The sequence below is a fragment of the Lycorma delicatula genome, chromosome 2, assembly GCF_047948215.1.
Source record: "Lycorma delicatula isolate Av1 chromosome 2, ASM4794821v1, whole genome shotgun sequence".
Lineage (NCBI taxonomy): Eukaryota > Metazoa > Arthropoda > Insecta > Hemiptera > Fulgoridae > Lycorma > Lycorma delicatula.
In genome coordinates, this window is record NC_134456.1 from 36,222,299 (window position 1) to 36,240,638 (window position 18,340).

At 27.5% G+C, this 18,340-nt stretch overlaps 1 protein-coding gene across 2 annotated transcripts in view; it reads left to right on the forward strand.

Annotated features, from left to right (window-relative positions):
* LOC142320643 (alpha-tocopherol transfer protein-like) overlaps positions 1-16,602 on the forward strand; it is a 58,312-nt gene extending 41,710 nt beyond the window's left edge. Inside the window, exons 5-8 of one of the 2 annotated variants that reach the window (XM_075358672.1) lie at positions 334-530; positions 2,151-2,261; positions 9,626-9,767; positions 14,575-16,601. In XM_075358672.1, coding sequence (XP_075214787.1) covers positions 334-530; positions 2,151-2,261; positions 9,626-9,767; positions 14,575-14,642 — 518 coding nt within the window. In that variant the 3' untranslated portion in view covers positions 14,643-16,601. Of the gene's footprint in view, positions 1-333; positions 531-2,150; positions 2,262-9,625; positions 9,768-14,574 lie in introns of both variants that reach the window. The other variant, XM_075358673.1, reaches the window with a different exon arrangement.
* The last annotated feature ends 1,738 nt before the right edge of the window (positions 16,603-18,340 follow it).

Sequence of the window (18,340 nt, forward strand, 5' to 3'; positions counted from 1 at the left end):
TTTGATAACTCAAGCTTATTAACCAACCTCAAGATTTGAAATTGTCAAAGAAACATGCCAAGCATTTGGAATTTAGGCTGAAAGATTGGAATCTTCTCCATGCTGACATTAGATGTGTTTCTTTCATAATCAGAAGAGTTTCAAGATTTATATTCTGAATAAAATAGTTTAGAGTAGTGTAACAGTAACAGTAGTGTAATCCTATAGATTTAAAAAAAAATAGAAATTGAATCATTTCATATTTATTCCTAATAAATTTATGAATGCAATTTTCTAAATCAATTAATAATTTTTAAAAGAATTCTAATGTCTCAAAATCATTTTTATTTTCAGATAAATGTAATATAAGTAAAGTAACAGTTGATGACGTATTCTGTACTAATGTGATGGCTTTAGAACTTGTTGTAAGGGAACCTGAAACTCAAGTGGCTGGATTAACTGCAGTTGTTGACATGAATGGATTTGGGCTTCAGCAGCACGCAAAGTTCCTTTCTCCTTATTATGCTAAACGTACAGTAGATGTTATTCAGGTGAAGTAATTTATTTTTTATTTATATATAAAAATTAATTTGTAACATTATTGGTCTTCTGTACTCTGTGAATAGATCAAATAAATGATACTGCTAACAACAGATATACTTCAAAGTGAGAAAACATTAATCCCTATTCAGTAACACTTTTACTCATTTCCTACATCATCACAATAGAAAATTTTATTCACTATAAATCAGCATTTATTATTACACATGCCAAAAAAAAAATGTTGTACATCTATCTTGCGTTCATAAGTCATAAAATTCAAGATAAACTGTTTAATAATGAACTATAATAAAAGAAATACTTATACTCAATAAAAATTTTGGTGAAATCATTATATTTCTGTCTTTCATCCAAGCAGTTCATAGTCCAAATCCCATTATACAACAATAAAAAAAATTAGTGCCATTCATTATCATACATTATCAATAACTGGGTATCAGTATCCAACAACTCAAGTATTGTAGTTACTTGAAAAAATAAATTAATTTTGATCAATGCATTACTTTATTTATTGTCTTCCTTATACCAAGTTACAACTTGACATTAGTGTCATTATTGTTTCTTCCTAGGTAAAGTGGCTCAACAGATCATTTATTTTGATTGCACACAGTGCTGCTAGATCTCTTATCGTATTATTTTACAAAGTTGAGTAATAACCAGACAAGGCAATGAAAAGCATTCTGCAATATTATTAAAAACAAACTTATCAAAGAAATCAAATTTTGATTATATTGCAATGATTTTACATGACTATTTTCTTTCTTTACTTAACATTTTTTTTTATAAATTTATGTAAGATTATAAATGTTCTGCACATATAGAGGAATAATATAATGCAATATAATAAAAACACATAATGTTGCCTTTTGTACCCTGCAGGTATTACAGTAATTGTTGTAATCAAAATTCCTTTTCTAGCAAAATTTATGCTATCATTGATCAATGTATTAATAAATTGCAAGCAAAAATGTCATTGTTATAAATGGTACATTTTTATCTGAATTAAGTTAATCAAAGAAAAATATTTTCAGAGCTCCTAAAATATTTTTGAAAGTTTGTTTAATTAAAATTTAAAATGTTACAGAAGGCCTTCAAAAATTAGACTTTTTTACAAAATTTAATTTTTTTTAAATGAGTGTCTAGTAAAGGCAGTTGTAATGAATGTAAGTAATATAAATTGAACATGTAACAACTCCATTAGAATCCATCATTAGTACATGAAGTTAAATCAATGGAAAAACAAAACTTATCCAGGAGTCGTAAAGAACATGAAAGACATTCAGTTTAAGTAAGTTTTTAACTGACCAAAAAAATAATGTTTATTACATTTTTCTGTTTTCAAATTTATTTCTATTTTAAAGTTTTTTTTTTACTTAACAAAAATAATCAGTAATAAATTCTAGAATTTTTAACTAATTTTTACTAAATTAAAACATTTCTAATAACAATTAAACTTCTTTAATGCTGCTTTATCACCACTCACTGAGACGATTAACTACTTCAAGAACTAATATGCAAATATAGTTATTAATTTGATTGTTATATTAGATTCATATACTGTTGCTTTTATGTATATAATTAATAAGAACTTGATTTTTTCATTTTTTCAGGAAACATTTCCACTTCGTTTTAAAGGATTTCATGTAGTAAACCAGCCTTTTTATTTTGATGCCATCTTTGCAGTTTTGAAGCCATTTTTAAAAGAAAAGATACGTAGGAGGGTTAGTCATTACTTTATCTTATACTTTTTTTTAAGTGTTTTTTTCCATTTTTTCATAATGAAACAATGATTTAAACAACAATTTATTAATAAAAGTGAATCATTCGGTATGACTAACTTCATCAATTAAAAATATTAAATTCTACAATGAAATCCTGGATACTTACTGCTACATCAAAAAAGTAGCGTCCATAATTTACTTTTAACTTATATTTTAAATTTATTTTTTATTATCTACAATTATATTGATATATTTCTAAAAATATAACTGTTAATTGTTTAAAAAATAATAATAATCTAATTACAAATAAAGACCCAAGCTAATTTTTTATTAAAATAAATTCTAAAACAATAATATACTCAAAAACTGTTTACAAGTAGATACTACATAAAATATGTATAGCTTGCAGAATGTTAAGGATATCCTGCAAAATTATTTAATGTCTTTTTGTTTCTAAACTTATATAGTGAATGTAAACTTTATATATCAATGTGATAGTCTCTGAAAATACATTTTTCTTGCAAATTGCAATCTTCTATCTTGTTGATTCAATTTTTTGAGTATTTTTGTTTTGAAAAAGCCCAAAAACATTATATTAAAACAAATTTTTATTTTAGAAAACTATATTAATTACAATTAGTTAAAAGAAGAGACAGACTTATAGGCCACATACTAAGGCATCCTGGAATAGTTGCTTTAATATTGGAAGGACAGGTAGAAGGAAAAAATTGTGTAGGCAGGCCACGTTTGGAATATGTAAAACAAATTGTTAGGGATGTGGATGTAGAGGGTATACTGAAATGAAACGACTAGCACTAGATAGGGAATCTTGGAGAGCTGCATCAAACCAGTCAAATGACTGAAGACAAAAAAAAAAAAAATTAATTATGCTTTTGTAAGCGTAATTGTAATTTGAATTACAAATTCGTAAGTGATGTCACTTTCAGTTACTTTTGTATATTGTTTCACAAAATTCAAAAAACAAATCATTCTTTGAATGTAAGTGGTCAAAGTGTTTCTAATTTTTCCGTCTGATACATTTATTTTGAAAATGCTGCATTATACAAATTGTCCGGCATGCCAACTGCCATTAAAAGTGTTATGGTAACATTATCATATCAGCTCTTCCTGATAAACTAAGAATAAAATTACATTACATGCAAAGTTCGTATTTTGGTAAGTTGTTGGATTGAAAAATGAGAAATAAACTTTTAATGAAAAAGTTAAGTGGCAAGTAATCAGCCTATGGAAAGCTAATATAAACCATATTCCGAAACTGCATAAACATTGAAAATATGAAAAACATCTGTACAGCAAGTGGTTAAAAATATTGTGAATAAGAAACAGATAAATCCTCACTGTATTAACAAGGAAAATATGAGCTATTTTCAAGACATTCAAATTAAATAAAACTGCTAGTCATAAAACTGTTAGTCTATCTACTACTGTAAGTAAATGGTAGCACATAATAGTGTTCAGATTAGTACATCACAGATTTCTCGCCACTTAAATAAAGCCTGAATGAAGTCAGGCCAGCTTTTACATTCCCAAATCTCCTTTAAATAGTACTCGATAATCTAAACACTCAGTTTTGCAACCATAAGAAAACTTGTAGGATGAAGCTTGATGGTTTTTTTTCTAATAAGAGCACATTTAAACTGTTTCCAAAATAAAAATTAGTGTTAGGTGAACTAAAACTAAAAACTTTTCACTAGTCTGCATCACTCTTGTTGTACAGCCAGGTAAAGGTTCTTTCCTGATATGGAGATGGATCACATGTGAAGGTCCTACAAATTATTAAAATGAATTTTTAATTAAAAACAGTGAATAATTTTGAATAATTATAAGCAGCAAAGACTATAAAATCCATATTTTCTACTGTTAAATGTCTGTTGGATGATATTTTATATGCCACTAACATAAGTCTTCTACACTGCAAACCAGTATACAAAAAAATTAATAATGAAAAAAATGTGGCAACACTTTATTGTACTCCAATTCTAAAAATACTCATTTAAATAGTGTTTTGTAGGTAATTACTGTTTATTTACATACTATTATTTATTTTTTTTATATAATTTTTTTAGTGTCTACATCTCATGATTGTATAACAATACGAATGGCCATCTAAAATTTAGTATTTAAATAAAATTTGTCTTAGTGTATATTTATTTTGTAATTCAAATACTTTTTTTTGTAATCACCACAAATACTTACCCTATAGGAATAATTTTTTCTTGACTAATATGTTTTATTCTGTTGAGCATATCTGTTGTTGACTGAACAATAATAACATTTGTAAAATAACTATATGTGGGAGTGGCAAGGTAAAGGGGGTGTAATATATATATATGGTTAGAACAAAGAAAGCTTATGCTCCATTCAGTTCAAATTCTTTTTTAGTCCAAATGTGGATATGATGTACATGATAATATAATGAATTTTTCATCCAATACTGTGATTTTTAACTTGAATTTTTATACAGATTTTTTAAGTTTATTTAATGAATTAATTGCGAAAATAAATAATCTCTAAATTTAAAAGGAAAATTAAAACTTTAAATAAGTTATGTTTCACTAATACAAAACAATTACTTGACAAAATGTTGATCTTAACTACTTAAACACAGACATCAAAGATGTGAAATATATTTTTGGTTGTTTCATTTCTCCAGAACTTAGTTGCTAAAATTTTTGTTCAGATTGGTTAAAAAAACCAACATGATAATGAAATGCCATTATTGGAGATCAACAAAAACATCAGATTGATATATTAGAACTACTGCTTAAAAAGAGAGTAGTAGACTTTGCCCATTTTGTACAAAATTAACAAACTGAGATGTTTTTATTTGGATCATACTTCTCTTAAACATAAGGTATCTGAAAGAAAAACAATAAACAATGAGTTTATTGACAATCAATGTAAGATTAAGTATTTAACAGTCTTAAGAAAGCTGTTGCTGTACAATAATAGAAAAACAGTCACAGAGACAAATTTTACCTTTGAAACTGGAATAAGACATGAAATATTGAGGTACCATAATGCATGATCACTGGAAGTGGATGGTGACATCAGAAGTAGAGATGACCACATATTAGTCTATTAGCAATGATGAGTTGGCAATGAAAACTTACCCCTCTACATATTCTTCTCACCATCGCTACCAAGAAAAATAGACGCTAGCTACCCTTTTGAAATGGAAAAGATTGTGAAAACCTTTACATACGTTGCTCTACTTAGTAAAATCTTATTCCAATATTTCATTAAAATTTGAAATGGATGGGCAAAAGGTAATTTTAAGTACTAAAAAATTAAATATGTGGAAGGAAATAAAGAAGTGCAATGCAAGAAGGCTAATATAAAATGGGTACTGTTCTTCCTTGATTTATAGTGTTGCAAGGCACATAATAACAATTTATTAAGTTAATTTTCTTTTATTTATAAGCAATTAACATGCTGTTATATGAACTATGAATAGATATGGAAGAAATTAACAATAATAAAGCCTTGTCTACAAGAAATAAATTGTGCACATGTGGTGAGAAAGAATTGTTGTAGTTTTAGAGAAGTGAACCTAAGTAATACATGATTCACTGAAAAGGTAAATGTAATCACACATTTTATGTTAGAATCATCTTTTTAACTCTGAATATTAAAAATTGATCAGAACACAAATATATGTTACTATCTCCAAATTCAGTTTTCAGTATTTTAAGTATAATGCTGAAAAAACTCATTTAACATTATCGGGTTAGGCGCATACAACTTTTGCTAAAACAGCAAAAAGTGTTTTGCTCAAATTACTTTAAAATATGAATATTAATTCAAAGTTAGATAGTTGTTAATTGAATTTAGCATTACTTTATTGTAATTTCACTTAATGCTTTTTACCAACACATTTGTATTATAAAAAAGGAACCTGATTTTGCAGTATTTTTTATAAAACAGTGCAGGTGTAAGAAGTACAAAAAAATCTGATGTGGACAACACATGAGTTCCTTGTATGCCTGTTTTTTTTCTGTTTAGCCTCTGGAACCACCATATGGTATTACTTTAGAGAATGAATGAGGATGATACGTATGAATGTAAATGAAGTGTAGTCTTGTACAGTCTCAAATCGATGATTTCTGAGATATGTGGTTAATTGAAACCCAAACATGATTTAGTGGATACTGATGTTCTTTAGTGGTTGGGTTTCAATTAACCACACATCTCAGAAATGGTTGACAGGAGAATGTCATATCCTCCTCAATCATTCTCTGAAGTAATATCATACAGTGGTTCCGGAGGCTAAAATAAAAAAAAGGCATACAACGGAGTCCTTGTACGCCTATTAAATTACATACACACATTTTTTTTTAAATAAAAACTACATACAATTTTTTTCACTAATAACTTCTGATTTTTTTAAATTTTTATTATTGAATTATTATTTATTGTAATTTTTTTTACAATGGAGATAAATAAATTAATAAATCAATATATTTACATTTAAAAAAAGTTAAGAAAAAAGGAAATTAAGTCGGATTAAACCAATTTGCCTTCCCCTTGTAAGATCCAAATATTTCATTAATTAAAATTTGATTTGGCTATAACAAGAACCAATGAAAATAAGTACCCCTTATGATATATCATTGAAAAGCTCACAATGAGGGCTTATTAATGCAATTAAGAAAAAGTTCAAAATCCAATTTTTTGGATTCTATGGCTAATTGTTTTTTAGTAATGTGAGATATATACATTTGTACATACAGACATCATGCCTAAACTAGTCAAAATGGATTCAGGGATGGTCAAAATGTACATTTCTGTTGAAATGTGAAAACCGACATTTTTTGCGATTACAATGAACACATTACTTTGTACAAGGAAGTAAAAAGCTCAAAAATTATTTATTATAATATTACAAAATGAAAATTATATTCTTTGAATACATTAGAGTTTAACAATTTTATAAAAATTATAATGAAAATTCACAAAATAGTTTCTGAAAATTGCAATATTGTAGTTTTGTGGTGAGGTAGCAAAGTCTATTAATTCTATTGAATAATAATTTATCCTACACGTCACTCATGTTTCAAATGAATTTTCTCAAATATTAAATTGTACACAGTTAAAGGCAGCAATCCCTAGTATTTATGTAAAAAAGATAAGCTATGACAATATATAACAAAAAGATAATTGCACTTTAATATAAAAAATATCATCTGATACCAGGGACTGCTACTGCTGATATTGAAATATTATATTTTAATGGTTACAAAAGAAAATGGGTCAGAGGAAATTTGGTTTAAGATCCAATACATTAGAGAATATTTAAACTATAAAAATCTTTTAAGTGATAAAACCAAACCAGGTTTATATCCACTGATCACTAGTTCTAAAAAATCCAGTAGTTGTTAAATTTACATGCTGGGTCAACAAAGTTATTTACTACATCATTATTATTTTACTATTACTATACTACATCATTATTTTCAACATCACTCTGAAAGATTACAATGTATTTGGTATTAAAAATCAAAAGAGACAATCTGAGTAGACAGCTGGTAACTAAACCCAGATTGAATTTGGAGCAGCAACTTGTCGTAGCCAGTCAGATTGCAGAGCTAGACAGGATTCCTAACAGATCAGGCAAGATGCAGAAAGAGCAAACTGAATGGTGTGAATATTTGAACGTTCTGAAAGAATCTCTAAAAGAGAGGCAGGTATCAATTTAATAGACAAAAATAATATTATAAAAGTCATAAATAATAAACAACTTGTAAACAGTGAACAGTTGTTCAGTTTTGTGCAGCAAATAATTTACAATTATAACTAAAGTCTTGCACATCAAATTTGTAATTTAAAAATAAAATTCTAATTGTTAAAATTTAGGCTGTTAATTTATAAAACAAAAATTTTATATTTCTATATGGTAACAAATTTTGTCAACATGAAAAAAAACACATAATCTAAAAATTATAATATTTAACACTATAATATAAGGTAATATATATATAATAATTAACATTATAATATTTAAATTTAATTATAAAACACTGATTACTTAATTAGATTGAACACTTTAATAAAATAGTCATTTATAATTAATGTTTCCCTTTTAATAATTATGTTATTATTTTAAGTTAAATGAGTTGACCACATTCATCTTTTGATAAATTTACCCAAAATTGCCTTCTCTTTATCAAAACTGCACAAGGGTCATAATTCAGAAATTATTATTTTTTCACAACCAATACCTCTAGTATTATCAAGAAATTTACTTCGGAAAATCAGAAGTTGAATTTACTTCTTAAAAAATTATATTCTTTAAAACTGAATTGCTAATTTTAATTTTGAAATACACAAATTTTGATTCTTTCTAAATTACACAACAGAAATTTTTATCATCAGAAATTTATTTTTTACAGCAGTTTCTTTTTATCTTCTGTTATCCATTTAAAAGAGGCATCATTTTGTAAGAAAAAAATATTCATGTTCTTTAAGTTTGACAATTCTAAATGTTTATAAAATCAGCGGTCATACAAGTTTTCCTGATTGATATGTTTTATAGAGTCCTCAAATACAATGACAGAAATGGCACTCTTGAAAATAAGTATGATTTTGAAATATTTAAGAATAACATTTTCACCAATCAGAACTTCCATATTAATTACTGTTACCAACACTGTATAGGTACCAATTTTTGTCAAGGCAAAAAGTATTACGTACTTTACTGGTCTCTTCAACCACACATCAACACTAAGATTTCAGTACTGCTCTTTACCAATGAATTTTGCAGTTTCAGAAGGCTAATTTCTTAATTCTGGCTAAATAAAATCAGCACATACTGCTTACATAAAACTTGTTAAACAACTAATCTTTAAAAATGTCACCAAGCTACTACTTTTTACCAAAACAGAACAGAAATGGATTTGGGAATATTGTCAAGAAACTATAAAAGTAACTATAAATTCCAGCTTTAATAACAAATATCCACTAATGATTTAAAATATTTTAGTATTACTACATTCCATGTAAGGAATTAGATAATTAAACAGAAATTGCTCTTCAGAAGTCCTTTTAGAGCTAATTATGCAGTTTCACTGAAGAATGAAATTACCAGTGACACTTAACAATGTTACCCATCTTAGACATCACTTCAAGTTATGTCCCAACAACAGTGTTTCAATGATTAAAGAGCTCCATAATTAGCTCCAAAAGGTCCTGTGGAAGAACAATTTTTATATATTCAGAAATGAAGTGTTTATAAATTCTAATATTTATTAAGTTTGATTGTTTTATCATGCTGTTCAATAAATATAAATATTTACTTATGATCTAAGCCCAAGTAAATTTATGTAGTTTATTTTTACTTTCAGATTTACTTACATGGGAAAGATCTTAATTCACTACATAATTTCATTAATAAAGACATCTTACCTTTAGAATATGGTGGAGTTGAACCATTTGACAACAGTCGCTGGAGAAGAGCATTACTTAACTTAGAAGATGAATTCATAGGTAAGCAGAATTTATAAAATAAGAACTTAACAGTAAATAAATGGCTGCTGGCTTAAAATTTTATTAATGGTGTAACATGTTCTCTTTTTTCATATGCTTAACTTTTCACAGTTGTTGATTATCCTGGCAAGGATTCCTCACTCTGCCAACAGAAAGCAGAACATGTTCTTAAATATTACATATTTCCTAGTCCATAAAATACAACACTTATGGGACAAACAATTTTTATAGTGATTGATCTCTATCGTCTTTCATTCCTACTTGCTTAGAATTTATTACTTGAAACAGGGATCCCTGACACACATATTATGAAAAGGGAAATTTAACAAATTAGCTCCTGGAGCATTAAACTGGGTGGTTCTTAAAAGAACTTTCCTTACTGCTGACCAAGTTGCTTTGAGCATGTTTTTACTTCCCAGGATGTTGTTCAGTCCCCTCAACATCTCTGTCCTCGCAATGGCAACCATTCTAAATGACTGTTATTGAGACCAATGCCATGTACCAATACTCTAATCACAATTCTCCCACTTATGCAATTCAAACTAAACAAAGAGTGTTCCTAAACAAACAGGGCAGAGTGCACTTAACAAGAAGCCAGATGACATCATGGAAAGAAGTTCATGGACAAAATGAAAGCTCTACACAAAAGAGCTTGATAACTTTATGCACAATGAATCTTGCCATTTGTGTTTTGATGCCAGCACTGCTCCCAAACTTAACAGCCGATCCATTAACAATCCTTTTTAGACTACCAAATATCCAAGTTCCTCTTTCAGTTTTTAGCAGAAAAATGTCATTGTATAATGAAGTCTGTTTGTCAAACTGATTAAAAATCATACATAGTCCTTTAAATCTTATAATTATTACTGTAACCTTGAAACTAAAAGAACAGTGAAACTGACTCAGCATTATTGATTTTAAACCTTAACTTCTGGAATTTACTTAAATAGAGAGTATAAAAAAATTGCATATTAAAAAACTGAGTCTGTTATTTTTTTATGTCTTATTTTGATTATTGAAGTGCATAAGTAATATTAGGTTATTAAAATAAATTTAAAGAATTATTAGATGACGTTTGAATTATACAATTTGTACATAAAATGAATATCTTATGTAATGTTTTCCCACTAATAGTGTGAATGCTCAAGTATTAAATTCAGAGAACATGTAATCAATGATTACATAATAGATTCTACTTATACATCAATTTGTATTACTGGCAGCTAAACTAATGTCTATTTAATAAAAAAAGAAAGATTCAGATTCTGGAGAATAATCTAAATATTAGATTATAGAAAGACTTTTAATGAAAGGGCTTAATTAGCCTTAGGTAAAGAAGAGGTGGCATATAAAATTACTAAGCTATTATATTTTGAAAAATTAAATAAAATATGTATGAATTAAAAAGGCACGTCACTATAAATGAACAGAATTTCATGGCATTAATCCAATGTAGGCCAAAATATTTTACTTGTATTCAGCAATTTGGAAATATGCTATGTAAAAGCATTCAACTGTATTCCTTACTGGTAGTTTAGTAACAATCATCTGAAACATCTCCTCAGGAGTGCTGTACTAGAAGTTGAAGAGTGCAAAAAAAATGTTAAATGCTCTTGTCATGTAAACTAGTTTTCATAACTAGCCTAATAATGTCTGGAGTAATTCTCAAACACAAAAAAAAACATTTGTATGATCAAATATCCCACCAAGCTGCTTTTTCCCTTATAATGTTTTTGTTTTTTTCTTTAATAAAATTTCATATTTCCAGAGTGTGTAAACATATCGCTTCTCAGCTAAGATCAAAGTGTATAGTGTCTAAACATATATATTACACAAAAAAGTAAATGTGAATATTTCAAAATAGTAGGCACTCAAGTATCTTAGTTACTATAGAATTTTTTCAAGTTTTTGTGAATTATCAAGATTCTAAAACATGTTTTTATGAACAAATGCCACCTTATTTGTTTAGATACAATTTCAAACAGCTTAGTTATAGCAGAAAAATGTCTTTTAAGTATTTTTTGTGCCCATTTCCATTTCCAATATTGGAATGAATGTTGTTTTGGTTTAAAATTATAGTACATTATTTTTCTGCCACATTTTAGTTCATTTTACTTTTATTAATTAAATTCCTTAAAATTCTTCTTCATGTTCAGTCACTTGCACAGATCTTTCAAAATAAAATTTTTTATAAATTATGTTATAAAATTTTATTTGTTTACTCGTCATTTAATGAAGTTAATGTATGTAAAATTTAAAAAATAGTTTTGTCAAAAATCTTTTCTAGAAAAAATTACTATTAACACAATTCCATAACTGTTTATTCAATCTTTTAAATTAAATCCATATGAAATTATCAAAATTACTGCTTTTTTAAGCTTCCAGAATTTCAGTATGGTTTTATTTTTACCTTTGCACAATTAGAGTGAAATTTTCTACAAAGTGTTTTCACGCCCATCTTCTATATATATAAAAATGAATGTTTGTTCATTTGTCCCGTATGCATTTCTGTACCATTCATCCGATTCCAATGAAACTTTGGTTGCTGTTTGTCTGGTGGAGTTGTGCGTACGCCCATGAATGTTTCTGAATTAGTTTAGACCCGCTAGGTGATGCTGGGGTAAAGATATTTTGAAAAATTGTATTTATGGTCCAATTTGGCTCATATTTGTCCAATATATATACATATAATATATTAATATATACAACATTAATATTCAAATTATTTTAAAACATTAAAAATTAATGAGGGAAAATGAGGGTACCTGTTTAATAAATTGAAAATTACTTATAAATTAGTCAATAGGTTTATTACTTTATATCTCTAATTACAATACATTTGTTATTTAACATTTTTTCTAAAGATTGTTATCAGTTTTATTAACTCATTCATTATCAATTTTATAATGCATTTTTTGATAATCTTTTTATGAATTCTTCTGTTAGTGGATTTATTAATAATGTTTACTTCAGATAATTTTCAATTTTAAAATTTATCAATCAAATAAAATTTACTTAATAATAGCAGTTTCCAAACAAAAGTGATATTCAGGTTAAGTAGTTAATCATCCTTTTACTTTACTAATGACTATTTAAATAACAGTAAATTATAAACTTTAACTTTTAAACATATATAATGAACAGCACTTAATTCCAATGCAATGAACCAAGTAGAACTTAATGCTAATAAATTGCCCTGATAAATATCAAATAAATGCAGATTTATTTTTGATTGATAATTATTATTTTTATTATTTTATTTTCATAATTTTTTTTAAATGCTAATGTAATAGCTTTTGATTTTTAGAGACTAAACGAGTAGTATAATTATAATAAACCCTTACTATCAATCAACTGTATTAAAGAAATTAAGAGTTCTGAAGCCTCATGAACAACTTTACTCTTTTTCTATTCTTTTTTTTCTGTTTAGCCTTCATAACCACCATAAGGTATTACTTCAGAGAATGAATTGTGTGAATGTAAATGAAGTGTAGTCTTGTACAGTCTCAGGTCGACCATTCCCGAGATGTGTGGTTAATTGAAACCCAACCACCAAAGAACACCAGTATCCACAATCTAGTATTCAAATACAACTGTATAAAAATAACTACCTTTACTAGGATTTAGACCTCAGAACTCTCAACTTTGAAATCACCTGATTTGCAATGACTTCATCACTAGACCAACCCCATTGGTTTCTTTTTCTGTTTTGAAAAGCAAGTGTTTTATATTTCACAGAAACTGAAGAAGAGCCTAAACTTGCTAACAATCATAGTAAATTTTCTTTGTATTAGCCAGAGATATTACAGTTATAAAACAAGCTCTAAAAGGAAATGATTATCATTCATCATCAAGCGAAAAGAATGCAGCATCAATTCTTTTATGATCTTTTATATTCATTTTATCACTTTTTTTTCATTATATTCTCATATGTGATGATTTCTTTTAACATAACTTAATGTTACCAGATGCAAATATTATCCTTATTTATTTTATAATGATGTGGATATCTTCATTTTTTTAAGGCTACAGATTCTATAAAGTAAAATAGTATATATTCATTCACTAAACTATCAGTATTCATATATGAAACTTATTTTTTTTTATAAAAATCAATCAAGTTTTTTTATAAAGTGTAAAATTCACTGTCATCCAATAAAAAAATTGGACTACCCTGCCCTATGATAAATTATGCTTTTAACCAGAATCTACTTAAATAATAATCAAACAACTTAAATGTAACATCTGCACTCTTTATATAAATTATATCAAAATAACTGGTCTATAACTGTAGACATCAGACAATTAGGTATTTTATTTTCATCAAATAAATAAATATAATAAACATTTAAATATAATATAAACATTTAATAAATTAATGAAAACCACTACTAAGAATTTTGTACATTTTATTACTGATATCAGGACAATATCTAGACTATTTACATATATCTTTTAGAGCCTGTATAATGGTATAGAACTTGCCTTAGCGAGTGTATAGCTTGCATTAGCTAAATTTCAATTTTTTAATACTTAACTAATTTTTCTATTAACTTAAAATACAATACCTTGTTTCTGAAGTGGCAATAGTGAAAGTACATATGTAGAATAAAAATAATTATTTTAATTTTTGCTAACTCTAAAAATAAACTGTTATATATTCTTTTTTCAATATGTGTATACATAAATATTAATTCACTTTTTAGGAAAAACTCTGATCAGGTATGAAAAGGGAGCATAACCCCTAACTTTATCTTCTTATATTAACCCCTTATTACTGTGTAACCTTTTAAGTTTTTTTTTTCAGAACTTGAAAAATATGGCTACAATTATCCACCATCAGTGAAACAAAATAATAAAAAATGTGATATGTAATTTTAGTGAGATCTGATATTTTAAGCAGTAGAAAGAACATAATCATAATATAGATAGATTGCTATATATTTATAAAAAATGACTGGCAAAAAAATAGATTGGTAGATGAGCGATTTACTACATACATCCTTAATAACAGCACACATCTGCTATATAATATAACTGCATATTTACATGATGCTTAAGTGAAACTCATGCTGGTGCTACGCTTACAATGCAATTAACAGTGTTACAATACAAAAATCATTTGAAATAAAAGTGTTTTGTAACAAAAATAATGCTATAAAGCATCCATGTATGACTTTAATGATGTAATCATTAAAAAAATCATTCTAAAGGGCATATTAGTTGTCCATTATAATTACCATATTTAGTAGAAAAATAAAGCGATAAATATTCTTTATATCAAATGGGTACTTTTCAAAAGCCAATGTAAGGATTTGTACAACAAAGACTAAGGAGTAGGGGCAAGAGATGTTCATTGTAAATATTTGTTAAATTACTTAGGGTAAAATAACTGAAAAATGAGCTTACTCTCAGTTACACTGATTCTAAATTTATTTTTTTATTTTAAAGAAACTCTCACTAACACTTATTGAATATTTACAAACATAATACAATAAGTTTATCCATAATGTTTGAGTAAACTTTCACACACAAGTTGAAAAAATGTAATAAACTGACATCTGTTGAGTAGTCAGTCTATAAAAAAAAATAATATATAGTAATCTTTTTAGAAATCACCAGCACTTTACATACATACTTAAATTAATTTTCTAAACGGTTTTCTAATTTTATGATGTAATCTTGGATTTAAAAATAAAGACACATTTTTTGAAATTGTTTTCCATTTTAATTATAAAGATTTGTCAATAACGTAGCAATTCATTGTTTATTGTACAAGTGAATAACCATTTTTATATAAGTAAATTGGCTCTAAACATAGCTTAATGCTACTGGGAAGTTCTGTCCAAGACAATTTTTCAAACTGCTTATATTTTACTGATATGTATGAAACAAAATAGAAATAATGCAGCAAATATTTAGCATGTAATAATTACTCTAATGATTGTTGAAATGTAGTAAGATAACAAAAAAAAAGAATGATTATTTTTTTAAATTAAAAAAGATGTTAAATACAAAGGATTTTACAATATAATATAATGTTTAAATACAAAAAATTTACAAAAACAACAATTTTATGGTAGTACTTTAACCTCAGCCATTGTGAAAAATAAATATATTTGTATTTTATCAGGAATAAATTTTAATCAGTTTATTAGTTAAAGAATCAACATCTGATCCAACTAAGGTGACTTCTTCTAACCAGTGCATTTAAATTTATTCATATTAATCTAAATAAAAAATGTGGAACTGTTTACTTATTTCATTGCCTTCATAATGTAATGAAATGTATTTCATACAATAGACACCTGCGCTTTTAATAAATAAAATTGTGAGTTGTCCTTTTATTAGAAATATTTTTATTTTTTTAAAAATTTTATGTGAACTATTAATTATATGTTGAATAAATTGTTACTTTCTATGAATTTAACAATTTTTTTAAGGTCCTTTTAAAATTAACAAACCATGTAAATCACAATTGATTAGTTAGATAATTTCACAACACCTTCTACACATTTCTAATCGTGTCTTAATCACCATCATAAATACCTTGAGATCCTTACTTCCTGCCCTTGTCTACAACAGTTTGCATACTTACATAACAAATCAGTTCTCCAACTCAATAAATTACCTAAATATTCGATCCTATATTTAATACTTCTAATTGCTAATATTAAAATAAGCAAACATTAATTTATAGAAGGTAATATAAATTTGTGTTACCATATAAGTCTGCTACTAATCAGGTGATAGTTGATTTCACTAGTAGAAGTAAAAATTTAAGTTTGTCTATCAAAATAATGAAAAATGATTAAAAAGCAATTTGTTTAATGCACTGTCTTTTTATCGATGGGTTGACACTTGCACAAAAGTCTTACTGGAAAAACGTTTTTTAAATTTTCAGCACTTCAAAAATCTAATATCCAGGCAAAATATTCACATTATTTGAATAAATATTTTAACACTGATATTAGTAATAACGTGTAAAATACAACAAAGTGTAAATACAACTACATATTTTTTATAAATATTATGAAGCAGATCTTATGAGCTATCAGTATATTACTAAAGAAAACTATACTTCACATCCCAGAATTAAAATTATAATTCATTCAAGCAGTACAAGTCAATAGCAAGGATGTTGCCTAACTGAGGGTAACTGAGTCCAAAGTAATTAAACTTCAGTCATATAATGGCTTAATTACAATGTGTGGCTATTCTGGCTGTCAGATTAATTTTAAAATACCAACTTAAGAAGAATAAAGCCATCTGTTACTGAAGAAAGACAAGAAAACCTTGAGTATTGGTAATCTTGAAAAGCAGCTAATAAGCTGAATACTGGCAACATGCAGACACCCACCCTTCATAGGTCAGCTCTGAAAACAGCTAGTTGATTGATCTGTGAGCTTTTGGAACAGAAGACACGCAATGGCAGGGCCAGAGTTAGAGTCTAAACCTTGTGTGTTTCTTTAAAAAAAACATTTCAGTTCACCATCCACTGAATTTCAGCTCACATTAAGAGTTTTGAGGGATGTCATTGGAGAGTGACAAGAATCACCCTGAATATTGAGAACAATGGAAAAGTCGTTCAACAAGATCAGCTGCTGGAGCAGTGAGCAATGATGTCTGAGGTTGGTATTCATTCAGATTAATAAATGAGCTCTGAAAAAGCCCTTTGCCCTGTAAGTTCTCACATCTGAACAATGATCGCAGCTGGAAAACTAATCTTGGTGGTTCTTAAAAGTACCATTTTCCTAACTTCCAAGCACTGGGATAGTGAGCTGCGATTGGGTGGCCAAGTTGCTTTGAGAATTTTTTTCCAGAATTCTTTTCAGTCCCTACAACATTTTTCTGAACTGGCAATGGCAACCATGCAGAATGATTGTTATTGGGTCAAGTACCAATACCCCAATCACAACAAATTCACTTCAAGCAATTCAGCATTTATACAAAGATATCACTTATTCTACCATGACCAAGAAAGAGTGCGATTGACAAGGATCCAGATGGCATAATGAGAAGAAATTCACTGACCAGATATTCAATACATAAGAGCTTAAGCACTTAATGTCATGTTGATGGTAGTTAATGACTCAATAACAACTCTTTTTAAAAGCTACCAATGTTCAAGCTTCTCTCTCACCCTCAGTGTGGGAGTCTAAACCTAGAGTGCTTCTTAAAAGAACCATTTTAGTTCACCATCTGTTGGCTGGAGTCAGAAATCTAACCAGGGAGTCAAGCAACAAAGTTCCTCTCCTTTGAGCATCTTTTCTCCATGATTGGTATTCTATCCTGGTCATGGAAAAACACTTTTTATATAGCAACTGAATTAAAATCATATAAGACTCGTGATCAGATGGATCAGTATACATTATTTATCGGCAAGAATAGCGATCATCTGACAGCAAATGGTGGCAGTGACAACTAACAAGATGGGTATGGTTTCTATGCCATATGCCCTGTACAGTATATCATTGGTCAGAAAAGGGAATCACCCTGAAAAGGGAATTTCAATATAATTGAAATTATTATATTTGGGGGGGAAAATCTCTTTTCCAACATTGTATTTAGGA